Source organism: Netta rufina, assembly GCF_964035555.1.
Source record: "Netta rufina genome assembly, chromosome: 1".
Taxonomy (NCBI): domain Eukaryota; kingdom Metazoa; phylum Chordata; class Aves; order Anseriformes; family Anatidae; genus Netta; species Netta rufina.
The window spans coordinates 143,664,683-143,684,132 of NC_140123.1; the positions used below are offsets into that span (position 1 = coordinate 143,664,683).

At 45.5% G+C, this 19,450-nt stretch overlaps 1 protein-coding gene across 2 annotated transcripts in view; it reads right to left on the reverse strand.

Annotated features, from left to right (window-relative positions):
• Positions 1–19,450, reverse strand: part of TMTC1 (transmembrane O-mannosyltransferase targeting cadherins 1) — a 151,774-nt gene that overhangs the window by 33,911 nt on the left and 98,413 nt on the right. For both annotated transcript variants that reach the window (XM_084306509.1, XM_084306508.1), the window contains exons 10-11: positions 14,340–14,504; positions 6,059–6,172 (exon numbers count right to left, since the gene is read on the reverse strand). In XM_084306509.1, coding sequence (XP_084162635.1) covers positions 6,059–6,172; positions 14,340–14,504 — 279 coding nt within the window. The remainder of the gene's footprint in view (positions 1–6,058; positions 6,173–14,339; positions 14,505–19,450) is intronic.

Consider the following 19,450-nt stretch of genomic DNA (forward strand, 5'->3'; position numbering starts at 1 on the left):
CCATCATCCCATGCACCGTGTTGTAAAGTCTATTGAGTCTCTGTTTCAAATTACCAGGCAGGCTTTTCAACCATCAGTTACTATTAAAATCATTCGCCAGGTTTGTCTCGCCTCAGGACAGCCACCAGGTGCCTATGTGAGAGCATCAATACCCCAGCAGCTTGTTGGCAAGGCGCGGTTTAGAAGAGCACCTCACAAAGATGTTCCCGACAGCCTGGGCCTGTCTCAGGCCTGTAACACACTCACACAGGGAGTTCTGTTACGTCTCTGGGAAGATGTTTCATCAAATGCCTGACCAGAGGGCCTGCTCCAAGAGCCTGACCCCAGCCACCCACCCGTCAGAAGGGCACGCAGGGCTTCGGGAGCAAACGCGGCCCTGGCAGCGGCAGCGAAGCAGCGCTGCACATTTTTGACTCCCTGTAAAAACAGGCTAACAAATGGTGCTGGTATTTTAATTCTTTCCAGAAATAAATCGCAGATGGTATCCAAGGCCACCTGCAGTCCACGCTGAGAGGCATTTTCAAGGCGCGCACGCACACATAAAGGGCCGTACGAACACTATTTTTTTACTTCATGGAGAGTGTAATTTAACTGAATTTAACCAACCCCAGATACTGTTGATTTAAGATATATAAAAACCCAGTGGGTAGGTGTGTGGGAAAGCTTAGCAAGAAACCTGAGTCTCCCTTGCAGCATTAGGGCTTTATTTCTAAAGTGGAGGGGGGGAGAAAGAGCCACCGAGCTTGCCCCCATTCCTGCAATGTTATGCACCAACTTCTTTCCTCGGTGAGGGATGTGGGTACAGTACTCACACTGCCTCCTCCTCTAGCTAGCCTACGTTCAAGTACCAAGTATACATGTGGATGATCTCGTGATGCGTCCTTGTGCCACAAGCCAGCGTTCCCAGTTTCCACACTGCAAGCAATGCCCTTAGCCATATTATTTGCAAGCTCTTCAAAAGCCAGCCTGCCCATGGTGCGGCACCAACCATTTTCAAATTGCCTGTATGCCTCTTGGCCCAGCCTCTCCTCTCTCTCAAGGCCGAGCATCTGAGCAGCTCCCTGAGCCACACAGCAAGCCAGCCTCAGGGTTCCTGCTTGCTGCCCCGAGGCTCCCTTCTCTGGAGGCTAACACAAGGGAGAAGGGAGGCTTGGAGGGCCAGATCACGCTCTCTGTCTCTCTCTCTCTTCCTGCATCTCTTGGGCTTGCTCACTGTTTAACCTTCTTTCCAGCACTTTTCCTTTCTTAGCTGCCCCAGTCTCAATTATTTTCTCCAATTCATTTCATCCAGGAAAAGTAAGTTATACAGAAATAACTCATTTATGACTCATCAATTTTGTGTCATTTGATGGTCACAGTATCTGGCTTCAATCAGAGATAACTCATTCTCACCCACTATTAAACATAATTACTCCAGTGACATTTTTTAATTAAGGGTGAATCTATATGTTTTTTATGTCCAAAAGTGCAAACACGGAATTTTAGATGTCAGCTTTTCACTTGTCACAACAATTTAGCTTGGACAGCACTGGATTATTATTAGCATGTTTATGCACCCAAGAAACCCAGCAACCTCCTTCAGCCCCACCTGCTGTTGCTCATATTAAAGAGAGATCTGTGGGAAGCAGAACCCTGGCAGCAAACATGGCATGCCAATGAGCAGTAGTCTGCAGTGCTGGTCACAGAAATACAGAGGATAAGATGGAGCTGCTTTGGGAATACAATTTTAAATAAGTTCTCTTGTAGCAGGGAAGGGAATATTCTTCCCCCCCTTTGTTGTTAAAAGACGTAAGGAATGGTGGTCAAATCGGTTTTAAGGCTCTTCTGTTTTTCTTTCATGTCAGCATACATGTGTTCCTAAGGAGTGATAAAATAGTCTCAACAGCAACATCAAGTAAATGAGGCCGGGGAAGAAGCAGGACAAGAGCTTGGTAACTATCAACAACAGCAAAAATATCTTCATTAGCACATCACAGATATTCTTCATACTTGTGTGAGGCTGCACGACCTTGCATTCTCACTTGCAAACATGAGAGTGGCAAGACAAGTTTTATTTCAGATAAAACTAGCTCTATTTGATCACCAGCAACAGGAGGTCTCTGAAATTCCTAGCAACAGCAGCGAATGTGCAGCAGAAGCAGCAGCAAGAATTTTCAGGCTAGCTTTCAGAGCAGCCATGGTCAACTCCGTCTCAGACAGAGTATTTCTGGCCTTTGCTTTTTGCAGAAAAATATCAAGCATCTCCTGGGGTCACCACCATATGTCAGGCAAACCACCAAAGCAGTCTAACCCAGCAGTGTGTTTTTATTGGTTTGCTGAAGGTAAGCTAAAAGCCTTATAAAACATTGCTCCAATTGCAGAATGCCAGCTGTTGGTAAAATCTGCTTTATGGATAACTCATTTTGCAGTTCCGAAGGCTGTGCTTCCATTTGCCTTTCATGAACCTGACGCACATGAGGAACTTTTCCTGCATATGCAAAACTGTTTTGTTTGTTTGTTTTTCTTTGCGTTCTCAAATGATAATGCTGTTCTCTGTTTTGGTGTATCATTTCAGTTTTCATTGCCCCCACTCCTGGGCAGCATAATTGCATTGCACTAATTACCTAAACCAAGCTACATCAAGACACTGCATCACTGGCTGCTCCGCTGCCTTTTGAGCGTCCATCTGCAATGAGTCTCAAACACCAACAGTGTATCAAGAGGGGGCTGAAGGGATCAATTGCAGAGTTTGCCTTGGAAATACGCCCTGCAGTTTGACTGTCAGAGGAAGCACGTTCTTCTGCTCCACCATTTATCTGAAGTTAACAGAGAAACACCAACATATGACAGCAGAGGATCCTGCCTGCAAAATGCCTTTGAAGGCAGAAATGGGAGTAAATGATTAAAGCACTGGGGATCAAGTTTCCCAGGATTTGCTCCCAAATGCTGTTATTTCCCTATGTATCTTATGTGTGCTTCAATGTCTTTTCACACAGCTACAGCTACAACATCACCTGCCCACATGACGGGAGCATTAGGCCACTTCACTGCACAGCGACATGGCAATTGACACTTCTGGCAGAGAAGCAGCAAGTGGAAACGCATTATTACGTTGGTGGAATGGTAATTGCAAGCGGTTAAAACAGCCAAGCGCATACTGACAGGATCACTTTTGTTTAGCAAACAGTTAAACTCACTCACCAGAGATCAAGCAAACCTACACTGCAATTTGGCACGGGCTTTAGGAGCGAGCTGGAATGATTAATGAGCCACGTGCCTCAGACAGAGCTGCTATGGGCGATGCTGCTCTCCCTCCCCTACCTCCCAGAAGCTGCCGGGTGGTGGTGGCAGCAGCCTGCTTCCCTATTGATTCCATCTCCTTATTAATTTTCCTATCGATCTGCCCACTGCTTCTTACCACGCTAGGCAGACATGATGTTTTGATCTCCCATCCTTCTGAGGGTGCTGCTGCCACACTGCTAAGCCTCTTGACTGGGCTGTGTTTTCCATCACCTGGGAGCGTGGATCCGTTCGGATTCACCCAGAGAGCAGACACCTGGTGAGGGGTACCTGGGGGGATGTCTGAGAAGCTGGTGGTGTTAGTGCCGAGCTGCTGGTCTGCCCTCTCAATGATGAAGAAATTCAAGGCCTGAGTGCCGCTTCAGCTTCCCAGCTACTCTTCCATTTTCAGGTCATACCAGTGGCCAAAAATATTCAGAATCATCAAAATCTGTTAAGGATAGTACAGCTACGAAGTCCCTTCTTTTTAATTGTAGAGTAATTGGTCTACAGTCAGGGCAGAGAGTGCAAAGCTGGAGCCTATGAGGATGCATAAAATAGCTTGGACATTACATATTTTCTTATCTGTGAAAGCCCTTTCAGGTACCCACCATCAGGTTGCCTGTCCCACATCCATCCCCTTCTCCACTGCTTCAGCACAGCCATCATGCATGACTCAGTAAGGCCTACACACAACCCCCAGACATTTCAGAAGGGGTATGTCTGAAGGGAAAACATGGGACATAACGCTCCAGAGGAAAACGTACTACACTCTTTAATGACACTATTTTATTGCATATTACACAGCCTCCAACACCCAGTGATGGGGCTGGGGAGAGGGAGTAAGGAAAGCATAAGCACAGAAGGATGAGGTGGTAGGACCAAGGAGCTGGCAGAAAAAGGCTTCTAGCTTGCACTGCAGGCCTTGCTAGGTCTGATAGCAAACATGCAAGGTAGGGGGGACAGGGGATGGCTTTTCGGAAGTGCCAACAAACCCTGAAGTTACCAAAGCGACCAGAACACTAGCAAGGCCCACTAAGATATGGAGTACCTGGGCCGGTGCTTCTGTGCGGCTCCAGGCCCTGACAGGGCTTCGGGTGCTGTGTAAACAACACCATCAGTACAAACTGTGCTATCTAATGAAGTTGAGGACATGTTTGCAGTCAGTTCTCAAAACAGACTCTTTCATAATTGAAATACTGCAGAGCAGAGGACAGCATTGTAATTATAATAAATGGGTGCTGCTGAGTTAGAGAAGAACAAAATATTTTGTCAGCAACTCCCATTTCCACAAGCAGAGGCGATGCTGGGAGGAACAGAAAGCTGTGAAGTTACTCTCCATACTAGCAAGTGCACTGCAGGGTTTGGAAAATATTTGTTAGTCTCTCTTCTTTTTAACTTCCAATGGCCCTTTCTGGCAACTTGGAGAAAGCTTGGAGAAGAGCTACAGGGATGACTTGATGACTGCTAAAACTTGCACAACACAAAGTGCCAGCAGCTACATCCATTTGTTGTATCAAAGAGCAGATTAAGGGAGGAGCTGATCAGTGTGGCATTTAAAAGTGTAAACAAATCTAATGACTGGAAACAACATTAAACAAATCAGACTAAAAATAAAGGAGGACATTTTCAAAAGACAGGGTAATTAACCTTCAGTACAATTTATTGATGGTTGTGCTGAATTTTCCATTCCTGGAAACATTAAAAAATAGGATGGAGGTTTTTCTAAATGACTTCCTAAATCCCCAGCATGGTAAAAGAGAACAGGATGCTACTCAAAAAGCTAAAAATCACCTTCACCCAGTTTCACACAGACCTCAGTGGCAATGACATCCTGTCCTCCCAGCTCACCTGGGTGGGTTAGGAGCCCTTGGGGAGCCTTTGGTATAACTCTGCCGTCAACTGGCAAGACGACAAAACATAGATGTAATTTCTAGCATTTCCTCCCACACGTCAGGAAAGAGTATTTCTTGTACCTCTTGACATGCCCTTTTGTGCTGTGCTCTGTTCTTGCTGCCAGAGCCACTCCTGACTTTGTCTGCCCTTTCCACACATGCCTTTTTTTCCCGATGGTGTTATCTGCACCCTCCATACTTGCTTTCCCTTACCACCCCCCTCCATCCCAGGACCTACCACGTGCATGGCCCGGGCCAGGAGAAGTTACGTATTACAGCCCTGCCCTTGGTCCAGATTTACCCTGTGTCTATGGGCCAGGCAGCTCACCTTCCTGCTTCAGCTTCCCCCTTTGCAGAACTATGGTAATGGTATTTACCCTGTTACTGCACAGGAGCATTGTCAGCATCAATTAGTTTAGTGTTGTTGCAAAGCTTTGCGGACAGGAGCCTCAATACAAGTAGTAAGTACTATTATTATTGCTCTACTTCAGATGGCTACAGAGCAGGCATTTTCCAGGCATGCACCATTAACAATTTACCAAGATAAATGGCCCAGGAATCCGAAAATGCATTTATGACAACTACCTCCCGCTTACCAGCATACATTCAGCCAAGTAAATGACACCTCATTGCTCAATGTGTAGCTATGGTAACATTTATATCTCATATATTGAAGTGTACACACAAACACACACGGGCGCACGCGGAGCTGGAGGGAAGCCAGGCTCCTTCCTTTAACGAGACACAAACACCGAGCCAAGGAACCTTCCCAACCTCTGAAAGCTGAGCTGCCTCCAGGGAGGGAAATGGGGGGTAAGGAGCAGGCAGCCCTCGCTGGGAAGGGATGAGCTGCCAGCAGGCTGCACAGCAAAGCCTGAGCACAGCCGGGGCTTCAGGGAACTTACTTGAGAGCAGTTTTGTAGTGGTAGATCGCTTCAACATTACGGCCCTGGTCTTTCAGAAAGTTGGCGTAGTTGTAGTGCACCTTGGCGTTGTGGGGCAGAGTCTTCACTCCTGAGCTGTGGGGAGGAACAGAACAGGATGGTGTTAGCTGGCCAGGTTACACCACCTCCCCCAAGGTCAAGCTTTTTCTCATTGCTCCTTCTTTAAGGAAAGTTTGGTCATATTTCGAATGCCTTGTTACTTCCACGAGCACAACTCACGTTACAACCACAAGCTTGGCCCACACATGCAAACTGTGCAGTGCACTGGCACACCATACGCCCCCGCTGGACATAAATACGTGGCAGCAATTCACCCAACCTGGCCTTGGCCACCATGGGCATCTCTAGCACCAACATGACAATGCACCCTGTGGCCAGGTACTGTTGTGTTTCAAAATATAATTTATTACATTGAAAGACTCTAAAAAGCCTAATATTTGGAGGGAAAGTACGCGGTACTTTTGATAATATAGCTGTAACGGGATCACTCATCTCCAGCCCTGCTTAAACTTGGCTGTCACGAAGCGCCTTATGAAAACCTTGATCTCAGCCTGTCAGCTGGAGGTATCAGACAGAAGGTACCTTTTCCACACGCAGCAGCCACTAGAGGGGATGCACAGCATGCTCTGAGCACCCAGCTCGCACAGACACGCAGCACAGCACTGAGCAAAGTAGCACCAGGAGCTGAGGGCTGATGGGGCTCTTGCCCTTAGCTGGCAAGTCGCACGCTCTCGTGTTATGTGACTGTGGACATGTGGCAGCACAGCCGACCCATCCCTCCCCTTCGTCTTCCTTGCCAGGCAGCTTGGACTGAACGTTTGGAATTAATAATGAGGGCACAAAGACAAAAGGAGGAGAGCAAGCATATGCTTATTTACTTAATTGAGAGCACAGTAAACAAGGTACGCCTTGCACAGCCAGAGGAAATGCTCTTTCAAGGTTATAGATAGAAAGAAATCACAGGAGCACGTACACCATGGAAATATTCCCCCTGCAGGAACCCAGAGAAGTCAGAACTCTGTTTAACAGGGGAATCCTTTCCAGCACATAAATAGGAACTCTCTGAGGTAATGGGAAATAAAGATGGATTAATCTGTTCACGTAAAAGCAGAAATAGCACTGCTCCTCGCTCACAAGCAGAATCCTGCCAGCTGCTTTTTCCTTCCCATCAGGTCGGAGCCTCCTGCCGCAAGTAGGAAGCGCAGGGATTAGGACATCCCCAAACCTTTTTGCTCTGCCTTGTATGTCTCTGCCATTTAACTGTGATGGGCAACGAAGTTAACCACAAAAAGATGAGGTCGCACACAGCCTCTACAATGACGAGAATGTACCCACAGATGCCCAAAACCCCTTTGTGAGGGATTTCACTTTAAAATGGTGCTGGAGAGTCAGTCTTAGCAGCAAATATGCCGTCTTTTTGGTTATCTGCAGCCAGTGGTATCAAGCGTCGCTAATGCCTACTTGTGAGAGCTTCCAAAGCTTCGCCCACGGCTGCCTTGCAGAGTTCAGTACAACACAGCCATGGTCTACCTGCAGAAATCAAAAATACACCTTGCAGTTGGCTTCCTAATCATCAGGTACTTCCAAATTACTTACTGGGAGCACTACAGGAATAAGACATTTTGTGACTAATCGCTGAATTAAATCAGTTAATTGATGCTATTCTTAAGAGAATGATTTTCTATATTAGTTTTCACAAAGATATACTGCACTAGCAGCAAGTAATGTGTGACTGCTATGGCTGTGTTAATTTCCATTGGCCTTGGGAGCTATTAACTACACACTTACAACCTCTGGGCATTACTGGAATATTAATTCTTATACAGAAAGGTTCACATTACATCAGTGGCAGCGTTAGAGGCAGAGGCGCAGACAGGGACTCAAAACTGTTACCATCTCAGAGCTGTGTGCCATGAGTTGTTAGCTCTGACAGAGCCCCTGCTGCACCAGAGCACAGCGAGTTAATGGTGAGAAGTATATTACATATGCACAAGCACTGCAGTCCTAATGAGATACTCTTCTAACTGGAAGATGCATATGTTTAAATATTTTAATTCTGGGCTGTTTCCCTTTAAATAGAATTTCTTATTAATCCTGCCGGTCCCATCTATTAAAACATCGCTAATAAAGCTCTTTCATCTGCGTGCTTCTGCTGGGGGTGGGGGTGACATAGGAAAGTCAGAAACGGGTTTGGGCTCGAGGTTTTACGATGCTCTCTTCTGCACCACACCACTCACGCTCCCTGACCTATTTATTCTCCTTGCATGGGCGAGAAGGGGGGTGTTTGGTTTTGCAAATACACACAGCATTGACTGAGGCTAACCGCTTGGCATCCCTGAACTGTCAGCAGCAGTAGCAAACACGGCGCTGGACGTGGAGTGGATTTTTTTGGAGAGTTTAGGCAAACACTTCTGCTAATTGATTGTCAACCAGCTGAGAACACTGTTTGCTCATTGACGGAGGAAACAATAATGTCCATAAAGAAAGCCAAGAGGGAAAGGGTGGAGTATAAATAACAAAGCAGAATACAATGGCTTTCCATTTCTGCTTTCCGCAAGCCTCCAGCCTCTCACAATTTCAATCTATTTTTCCAGCTCGGTTTTCCAAATGCTCCTATTTCCCTCCTCCCCAGCCCAGCACAAACGTGCCCTTCTGAAAACCCATGGCACCACTCTCCAGCCAGCCAGAAAGAAGTCCACTGAGATCCAACGTCACTTCTCAGGAGGACTTCCTTCCCTCCTGACTTCTACGACAGCACTAAGTGATATAAATGGAAAATAAACAGTGGGCAAACTGCTTTACGTAACACTTCCTCCCCATGGAAAGGAGAAAGCCTGTTAGTCCTAATGCAGAGAAACCACATACCATTGGCATTTCTAACCCCAAACGCTGTCCTCACCCAAATCCCACTTGAGCTGGAGAAAGTCTCCTGTGATCCTCTCTATTGTTTTCCTCAGTGCCTGTCCTGCTCTTCAAAGTGGCTCTGTGCAGGGCAGCGAGTTCATTGATCTGCCAATTTCCATATGAAAAGTGCTCCCTCCGCAATGAAATTTGGCCTCTCCTGCATCAGCAGGAGCCTTGGGAGACCGATGGGATCTCCTCTGCTTCAGGAGTCATTATCACCAATAAAAAGTCTCTCCAGCAAGCTGTTCTCTGGATGACACAGACACCTGCCTTCCCTGGCCTCCTACCCTTGCATTGATTTTCACAGATGCCAGCGTTGGACTCTTCAAACAGCTCCACAGAAGATGCACAAAATGTGATGGGAGTTGCCCTTCTCAGCTGAGCTGGCTTTCAGAATTAAGGAAAGCACACAGCAGTAAATGTCACCTTTGGAGTTGTTTGTCTGTTTGTTGTTGGTTTTTTCCTGTTTCTTTTTGGTTTTGGCTGTTTGTTTTTATGTTTGTTTGTTTGTTTTTTTTTTTTTTTTTGTTGTTGTTTGTTTTTTTTTTTTTTTTTTTTTTTTTGTCACATTACTGAAGGCAGCAGACCTGTCTTGGGGAGGGAGAACTGCTGACTAAGAGCCACTTTTCTACAGCTCCTTTGCTGGCTACAACTGCACTTCCAGACACTGTCACAAATGCGGGCTGTGCACGCAAATGCTTTCCAGGAGCAATAGGAAACGTGGCAGCTTCACAAGCCCTGAAAAGGTCGGTACAGCGGATGCAGAGGTTAGCCTGCAGCCCTCACCTCCCTTGCCCTGACTTGAGGCATTCATGCTGATTGCAGTTGGAGCCTGACCTCCTGGCTGGTGCTTTCACTCCACAGGGCAATTCCCTAAATATTTAACAAACAAGTTCTCCTTGCCCACCTGCCAATACAGTCGGACAAACTGCTCGGGGCTTCTCAATATCTGCTCGAATAATTTGCCTCAAATGGCTATATCTATAAATTTGGCCACTTTTTATACTTGTGGCTCAATTGCTTCTCATTTAGTCCCTGCACACGTGCTTATGCATAGATGTGTAGATGTATCATTTCCTCACCCTCTCCCATACCTGAGGGAGCCAAGACCCCAAGGGATTTCTGCATTTAGCAAACTTGGACCCCACATTGGAGACGGAGAGTTGTGGCAACCCACTGGCAGAGAGGTGTATGGTGCTGACACTGGCAGCATCATGTCAAAGCACGGTAAGCCTTGAGAATGAGACAAGAAGGGGTTCAAAACACAAAACTGGTAACATGTTGAATGTATCTACATCTCCCAGGGACAAAAAAAAAAAAGTGTAGAAAAAGCAGGTGTAACAGAACCGAGGAAACTGAGACATATCGACACTGAACAAACACATTTAAGTAAATGGAGGAATTGAAAGTAGAAGTGAAGAGGAAAAGCTAGGAGGGAAAAATCAGTAATTAATGAAAGCAGTAAGTGAAAGAAGAAGAATGGAAAACTAAAAATGTGAATAAGGATCCTCTCAGCACATACTTCTTAAACACACACAGAGAAACGACCAAGCAGGTTGATTTATGTCTCCTTTCCCCCATCTATAGATTTGCTGTTTCCTTATTATTTTCTCTCATACTGCTTTATTGTTCCTTATCTCCTCTTCCTTCTCTGTTATTTCCAATTTATTGCTGTTGCACATACCTCCATCCACTTCTCCCTCCTTTCCTCATCCTACACACAGCCTCCTCCTGCCCCAAAGACAAGATCTCCCACTCTTGGGATGAAATTATCTTCTTGCTATACTGTTCTTCTTTTGTATTTCCTTCCCATCCTACCATATTATAGCCTCTCAATAGATGTATAACACGTATCAGGCCAGCATGGTTAAACAACATAATAAAGAAGGCTACAAGAAATGAGGGAAAAAAAAAAAGAACTAGAAGTAAGACTAGAATAAATTTAAGAAAAAAAAATGCCAAAAACATCAAAGCTAATAATGAGATACATCAGATAAAGGAAACCTGCCAAAGATCCCCTGAGGCCAATATACAATGGAGGTCTAAAAGTAACGCTTGAAGACAAAAAGGCCACAGCAGAAAAGCTCACCACAGGAGAGGTGAACTTCCTCACAGGGGCAAGTCCAAAGCACTGTCTCAAACTAAAGCAGCACTAAAAGAAGCTTTCGAACAAATCAACCCCAAGAACACTTACAAATCCATAGGGCCTGCCAGTATTCATCCAAAGGAAATCAAATGTGAAGCTGCAATTAGCGGCAGTATGCAACCTATCATTTAAATGAGCCTCAGCACTGGAGAAGTGGGGGATGATGAACGTGATGTTATCTGCTTCCAGCCAAAGGATATGGGGAGTGACAGACCACCAAGTCTGATTTCCACTCCAGTTAATTTGGGATAAATTGCAATACAACTAGACCTAGCACACTTCTGGAGAGCACTAATCCATCAGGGAAGAATTAACCTTGCATTTTGCAGAAAGAAGTTAGAGGGATGGATCTGTTGTTCTCTGATGGGCTCAAAAGGGACATGGTACTAAAGCCATTGAAAGCTTTTGTGAAAATCTAAATATAGCCTAGTTGGTTGCAAACACATATCCCAGAGCTGCACACCTAAATGTTCAAAAAGGCTTTTGATAAAATCCCTCACCAAAGACTTCAATTTCTTAAAGGCATCATGGAATAAGAGGAAAGGTCCTCTTGTGAATGAATCAATGCCTACTTGAAAGACAGCAAGTAAAGAGTGAACAGTTTTCATAATTGGAGAAGACTACAACCAGGGTTTCCAGGAGACGTGCACTGCCACTTGAGCTGCTTCACATGTTCACAAAGGATCTGGAAAAGGGAGCAAACAGGGAGGCAACACATTTGCCGATGACAACGACATGAATCATGCTGCAGGAACTAAAGGGAACTACAAAATCTTGCAGAAGGATCTCACAGCACTGAAGGCTGGAAAAAAAAATGGCAGATGCAATGCACTTCTGGTACAGGCACAAGTTCAGACTGATGTCTGTAGATGAGATGTTTCCACTCACAACAGGTATCTTGGAGTTCACGTGGGCAGTGCTGTGAAAATATCAGCCAGTGCCTAGGAGTGGTCAGAAAAGAAAAGTGGAAGATTAGGAATTAATAGGAAAGGAGTAGAGAGCAACAACCAGAAAACAGCCCTATGCTACTGTGCTGCAGATGTCTCCTGAAAGGTGTACGTGGTTCTGGTCTCCTTCTCAAAAGGACATGTGACAGTTTGAAAGCACCCAGCAAAGAGTGACAAGGTGGATCAGAAGTCACTGATTTGGAAGCAGAGCAGCTTCCACATACAGAGAATTCAAAACCAGCAGACTCCAGCACAAAAGAGAGGCAGCCCTGGTGAGGGAATAGGGGAGAGGCTGGGCTGTAAAGGCACGAAAGGCACAGGAAAAATGCCAAGCTGCTGGGTTACTCCCTGCTCACTCGGAACACCAGGACTAGGTGATGCCAAACAAGGTGATCAGAATGTTCACAGCACAGAGAAGTCTTCTTGCACTCACTGTGTAATTTAATAAGGATGGAGCCCAGTGCACAGGATGCTATGGAAGCCAAAACTATAAATAGATTTGAAAAAGCAGTCAAAGACATTAATGGAAGAAAAGTCTATCGGTGGCTGTTACATGCAAAAAAAGCATCTGACTCCTGACTCAGGAAGTCTATAACTGGGGATTACTGCAAGCTGGGAAAGGACTGAAGGAAGCATAGCTGCTGCTGCTCCGGTTCTCACACTGCTTTTCTAGGCATCTGCAGCTGGCTGCTCTCAGAGGCAGGACACAGCACCGGGTGACCCAGCAGGAGCACACCTACGTTCTTGCCTTCTCCTCAAAAGTCTGGGGCAGATCTCCCTGCTAGAACCGTCCCCAAAAGAGCTGAGCTGAAGAGCAAGCTGGCTCAACCCCAGCCACCAAATCCCCAGCTCAGGGCAAGGTGCAAGCTCTGGCTTAGTACTGCACTGAGGCAGCGGCACAGTTTCTGAATTTGATCTGTCTTGCAGAAGTCCACCCTGCTTTGAATGGAGGCAGGATGGACACAAGCCTATTTGCATCCAATCAGGCAGACGAAACCTTTGCTTTCTCTTCTGTGACAGACCCCTGGACACACCGTACCATCCCCAGAGTGCTCCCCAGTGCGAGATGCCTCCTCTCCTCCTCCAGCTTGACTTCATCTGTTAAACCCAGGTGACCACAACTGCGTGCTACGTGACACCAGACGATGCCTGAAACACAACGCATGGAATTGCCATCTGCCCACCCCCCTTTCTACAAGAGAAAGCGATCCAATTTGGAAAGCCGTCTGCCTTTCCTGCGAGTGGCCACTGCTCACGTGGCGGACTGGAACCAAGGCCTAATGGCTTGGACTGGGACCACGTTCAGCACGGAGCTGCGAGAGCCCAGAGCAGTCACCATGGCTTCGAGTGTTTGAACAGCAAACAGCGCTTTGGGGAGAGGGGCAATGAATCATGCTGGAGTGAAGAAAACCCTGCTCCAGCTTTTATTTTTTGTTTAATTCCCACTAACAGAGCTCCAACCGCTTCAACAATGCGTCCTGAAGACTGAAGAGCACACATAAAAAGTAATTTCATACTCCTCAGCGCCGAGTAAATTAAACTTTGCTCTGGCCAATAAGTTAGAAAATAAAGCTAAGCAACCGGGGTGCAAATCACCTGTGTTTCTACAATTACCTCACAATTAGACAACTGCTGAAAGCAGCTGGAGGCAAATGCAATACATTTCCTAGCAAAACACAAAATGAAACAGTCTGTTTCGATGCAAAAAATATATATAAATGAGGTTGTAAAGAGAGCTGTTTGGCAAAGAGTAATCAAATAAAATGAAATATGGTACATTAAGCTTGGCACTTTGTTGCATTTCATTTTTGTCGTTAAGAACATTGCTAAGGAAAATTCGATATATTCAATAGCGTTACTACGGTGTTTTGTAGGGTTGCAGCAAAATTCAGCTATGTCTTTAAAAAGAAAGCGTTACATTATTGGTAAATCTACAGAACTGAAGTTATTTAAAAACAGAGTGTCTTAAAAGTGCTGTTGCTAGAACCAAAGTTTGTGTGTACACATCTAAAGTGCTGACACCAGTTTCTGCACAGTTGCCAGAAAACAGAAAGTAGATGATGATGTTCTTTTCCTTTTTTTTTTTTTTTTCCAATATATAAAAATCAAAATATTAATCACACCAATGCTTTAATAGCAGGACCAGTCCTTGAGCTAAAGCAAACTATTTACTCCATGCAACAAACACGTACAACTTATTTGAAACAATACAAAAACGCAAGTATTTTCACATGGCTGCTCATACCTGAAAAGGGACTCTCTTGAGAGCCAGATTTCATTCTGTTTCACGGTCTTCCAAGAGAATAGCAGCAGCAGTAAAGCGAACAGGGTCAAAACAGTAATTCTCCACTTATTTAACCATGTAGACAGCTTCTTCAGACCATGGACAAAAAGGATGCAGTACCCCATACTGGAAAAAAGAAAAAAAGAAGAAATGGAAAAGGTACAGTTGTATTCTGGTACTCTGGTTTAGACACAAGACCATTCAGTATTGCATTTATTACATGATTAAAGTTCGGGTTTTGTTTTTTTTTTTTTTTTTTTTGACTAATTATGTTTTCCAGGATAACAAACTCAAATTCAGCAGCGTTTTTCCTCAAGTCACTACACAATTTCCCAATTAATCTAAATGACAGCCCCAGATGCCAGAAGTGTAGCAGTGTACATAATACCACGCGGCATAATGGTAGCTTACCCCACTCTGCGGAAGGCAGCTGCTTTTCCGAACAGAGAGCTAGGGAAGCCTAACGTAATAACAGTCATACTGAGTGCTACCAACGCGGTTTGCAAGTGAAAAGCATTACAGCACAATGAATTCTCTGAACAACCCCACTGGTGGTTGCTATTAATGCTGGTCTGCAAATGATGAAACCGAGGAAGGGGAGCGAGGGTTTTGCCCAGAGCCGCGGCAGGAGGGGCTGTCAGGGGCCACCCCAAGAGGTACGAGCCCACGCTGGGGTCTTGCATGTGGCTCACTGCTCCCTCTCCCCATGCCAGGACTTTATGGGAACTGATCTGGGGTTGTTCATAATTTGTGGTCCCCTACAAGCCGCATGTGGTCCCAGTCTGGTAAAGGACAAGGGAGGACGCTGCTGGGTGACCCTGCTGCCTCTGTGAGAGGTAATGACACCAGCCGTGCCCATCGTGTCCGTGTGCTCCAAAAGGCTTGCTGATGGCAAATAATGAGGGCAGGGATTCACCTGACAGCAGCATAACTGCAGTTCAGCTCTCAGCTGATACAGCCAGTGACCATAAATTCACGCACTGCACTCGGGCAGTGAATTACTGCACCTCAACCTCGTACTGCAGCTGTGCAATTTTTTCATTTATTAAAATCCTGGAAAATAATGGTATTAACAACAATGAGGGGAGCAGTAGCCAACGATGAAGTTTTTCATTTGATACGTGTGATTACTACAAGATAACCTGAGCAGAAACTGGTTATGTACAGCTATACTGTAGTATAACTTTAGACCCGTAATTATTTATTACTCAACTGAAATAGTTTATTCTTCCAGTGACCCCCCAGTGAATTGGAAGTGGAGTGCTTTTGGTTGCTTTACTACGTATACTGCTTAGCATTTTTTACGAACTTCCACTTCTATTGCCTGACAGATTTCATTAGCTTATCTGCAACTATTTAATGCAAAGTACCACATATTGGACTACAGCTTGATATACCCTCGCTAGATAAAGATTTAGCTTCAGGCTGAAAAGCTATCTTTGTCCCAGCAGCCCCCTCTGAAGAAAAGAGGGAGCAGAAGGATTTGGAAAAATACTTAGGGATGATGGATTCACTGGGTCAGAAGAGCAGCCTTCCCAGGCTCTGCCACTCCTTGAATCCCAGCTGAATCCCACACCTGGGCCCAGGGAGGCTGGCAGCAGAGCTCGCACCCGCTCTAGCCGGAGCTCTGCACGCTTTTTGTGGACTGTACATAGAGGCCTGAGCAGCTTCCAGGTGGGACTGCTACAAGGGTGGAAAAACTAAGAGCACAGTTCCCCACTCAGAGGTAACATCGCAAGCAAGCAGGTGACATGGCAAAAGTCTATCTGGAAATCAGAAAAGGAAAAATGTCTCGTCTTCAAGGAGCTGTGAACGTGCTTCCTTGCACAGTTTCTCTGCCCCCACGAAGAGCCAGGCACGATGTTCCACACAGCTAAAATGCTAAATGCAGAGGGACGATAATTCTTGCTCTTACTGAGCACACTTTCACACGCTGATCAGTTTGTACAGCCTCTGTTGCATGAACTGATCAGCACCAGGCAGTGGTGCCATCCCTGGCAAGGTACAAGTGTCATATAGGACCCTGGGTGAAGTACAGACATCAGGGACAAATCTACAAACCATCCATTCTAGTGCTCAATCAAACTTTTTCATCAGTTTACAGTTTCCCCATTTTTCAGAAGCGGTTATCAACCCTTATTTTCGCGTAGCTATGCTTGCATTTTGCTGCAACCCATTTCTTATGGCACTTGCAGTGTTTTTTTCCATGAATTCTTCTGCACACATATGTTTATTGCACCTACATTAATTGCAAGCAGACATTTAGAGCTACAAACTGAGATGCTGGTGCCAAACAACCCAGCCTTTATAGCTGTTGAACCCTACTTTAAAACCTCTGAAAAGCTAATCTCGGTAATAAGCCCTCCCTTTCCAATAAGAAACGCCTCAAAAACCTGCAGACTGTTTTCACTCTGTTATTTAGCCTTTCAGCAATTTAATCCTTCCCTTGGAATTAATTATCTGACATAAACATTATTTAATTGCTTTAGCACAAAGCTGTTTTCAAAGGACATTCCCTACACCTTCACATATTTAAGAACAGGCCTTTTCAAACAGAATGGTGAACGCGTCCAGAAAACAAAATATGCAAACGTCAGTGTCTTGGTATTTATATCAAACCCTGCCCCAGCTGCTGGGAATTTCAGCCTCAGCAGCACAGCCAGAGGAAAGGTGCTGCTTCCAGGGGCTATTTTCTAACATCTGCGACATTTCCACAGTAGTTGCACATTGATGCTGGATCCTACAGGGAAATAAGGCTCCATCTCAGACTGCATTTACCCTCTGAGCTGCACAGAGTGCTGTAGTGCAGGTACACAGCAGTGCCCAGCTCCTAAATGGCACTTTGCAAGGGAGACCCTCTGCAATTTTCCTCATTTTACAAAGCAAGGACCCGAAACATGTGGCAACGAAGCAGTTTGCTCTGCTGACAGACAGGAAGGAAGCTGGAAAAGGATGAGAGAGTGTGAAGTAGGTAAATACCTTTATTTTTGGAATCTGCTAAGTTTTGTTAAAACTTCAGACCATTCCCTGTCTCAGATCATCAAGGATGGGGAGGATGTGGCTGCATTGCCTTGTCGGGCAGGGGCCCTTCAGAGCAGATGTCAGGTAGAGCTGCATCTCCGCATGGCTTTTTCTTTGACGTGGCCATTTCAGCCCCATCCTCTGGCTGAGGGTGGATGTCACCTTCCTGACTTCAGGTCTCTTGCAGACTCTGAAGTTACAGAAAGCACTCACACATCCTTTGCTGCCAGGGAAGCATGTGCGTTTCCAATTTCTGTGCCACAAATTGTTTGTGAAACAACACCTGTATGCAACTTGCCCAAATCTATTATACTTAGTACTTTTTGCACTTCTCTTTACTCTTCTTCCCTGACATCAAAAATTGCGGTGAAACCGGGGCAAATCCAGACCACTCCCCCAAATTCACTGTTCTGGGCTGAACAAAACACAAAGGTGTCTACATCAATGTGCTACGCATTCCTCAAAAGAACCATAATTATATTACTACTGTTTCACTTCCCCACTTACTACTATTACTCTACAACCCACTTGTTTCACACCAGACTAAACAATCCCGGTACAGCAATTAGCTTCTGCACACAGCCCAGGATCACTCATCCTATGAGTTTTAAGCAAGTTGGTAGCGGTCCAGGCAGAGGTGTGGTGGTAGAAAGAGCACATACAGGTGAGACTGCACTTACCTGATTAAAGTAATTTGCCAAGTGACTCTTTAAGACACTTCCTATGTAGTTAACTCTGCCATAACCCTGCCAACACCTACAAACATATACATTGCTTCAAATACATTAGCTTTTCTCCTCAGAGTGCTAGGGGACTCAACTCCATACCAAAAATTATGCTAGCTCTCCGGGTAATACTACATTCTAGATATCTTCACAGCTATCTGCATATGTAGCAGTAGAATTTGTTTGAGGTGAGGATTTTTTGTTAACTGTAGCATTTCCTAGGGAGCTAAGGGAGCCATTTCTCTTTGAAAAGTTTTTGTCCTGGCATTGTCATCCCCTGTCATACCAGCACCTTTCTAATATAACATGTAGTCAAAACAAAGCAATGGAAAACAAGCAAAATCCCCAACCCGTTATTATTTTTAAGTATATTTTCCACTGGATTATTGTTAAACTGCTTATGCTTTTTTGTTCTTCTTCCGTAGAATAGGGAACAACTTGCTACAGCAGCTGTCCCCCACTGTGCAAAGTCTGTGGCAGATCAGTCCTGGGGTCAGATTCAAGGCAGGACCCGAGGAACAGGTAACACAGGAAGCTTTAGCACAGGCTCACAATGAGAATACTTATTACAGAAGAACCTGTGGCTTCAGAAATTCAATGATGCTGCAGGAGAGCTCCCACAAGAGGTTCCTGCTTGGCACACAGACCCCCGGGTTTCATAATTCCTCAGGTTTTGGACTCTTACTGTACAGAAGCGGTACCTTGGTAAGGCCCTGAATTACAATGAGGGCAGAGCTGCACTTGGTAGGCAAACTCTGTGCACCACTTACAAGTGTTTCTGGCAGATGGCACACAGGGAGCTGTGCAATGGCAGGTTTTTGTCCATAATTTCTGCAGCTTGTTAATATTGTTCCACCTGCAAGGAAGTAAGAGGAGGCACAAACAGATGGGAATGAGGTGGCACGCAGACCCCATCTCCCACGGTGTGCTACACATAATGCCCAATTAAAACAAGCCAAAACAGCAGATAATTAATATTTGCAAACACTTCTTCAGCAATTAGATCACAAATTCAACCTTTTCTTTGGCCATTATGGCTCCTTTCCCCAGCCGAAGCTGTTACTGCTGACGCTTACGCCGTTATTCCTCTCTCCCGATTTGGACGTGGCACCTCATTTTTCATTAAGAAGACAAGAGCGGCTTCGCTGCACTTGGCTGTTGGCGACGGTGTCTCACCGGAGACACGCTGTGGTTACCGCTGCAGCCCAGGCTTGCTGGCGTGCTCTGCTGCAGCAATCTGCCCGCGCTGGAAACCATCTTACCTCCTCCTCTGGGAAGTGTGGGGAGCCCTCCTGCTGCAAAATGCTCCCGAAAGCCGAGGCGTGT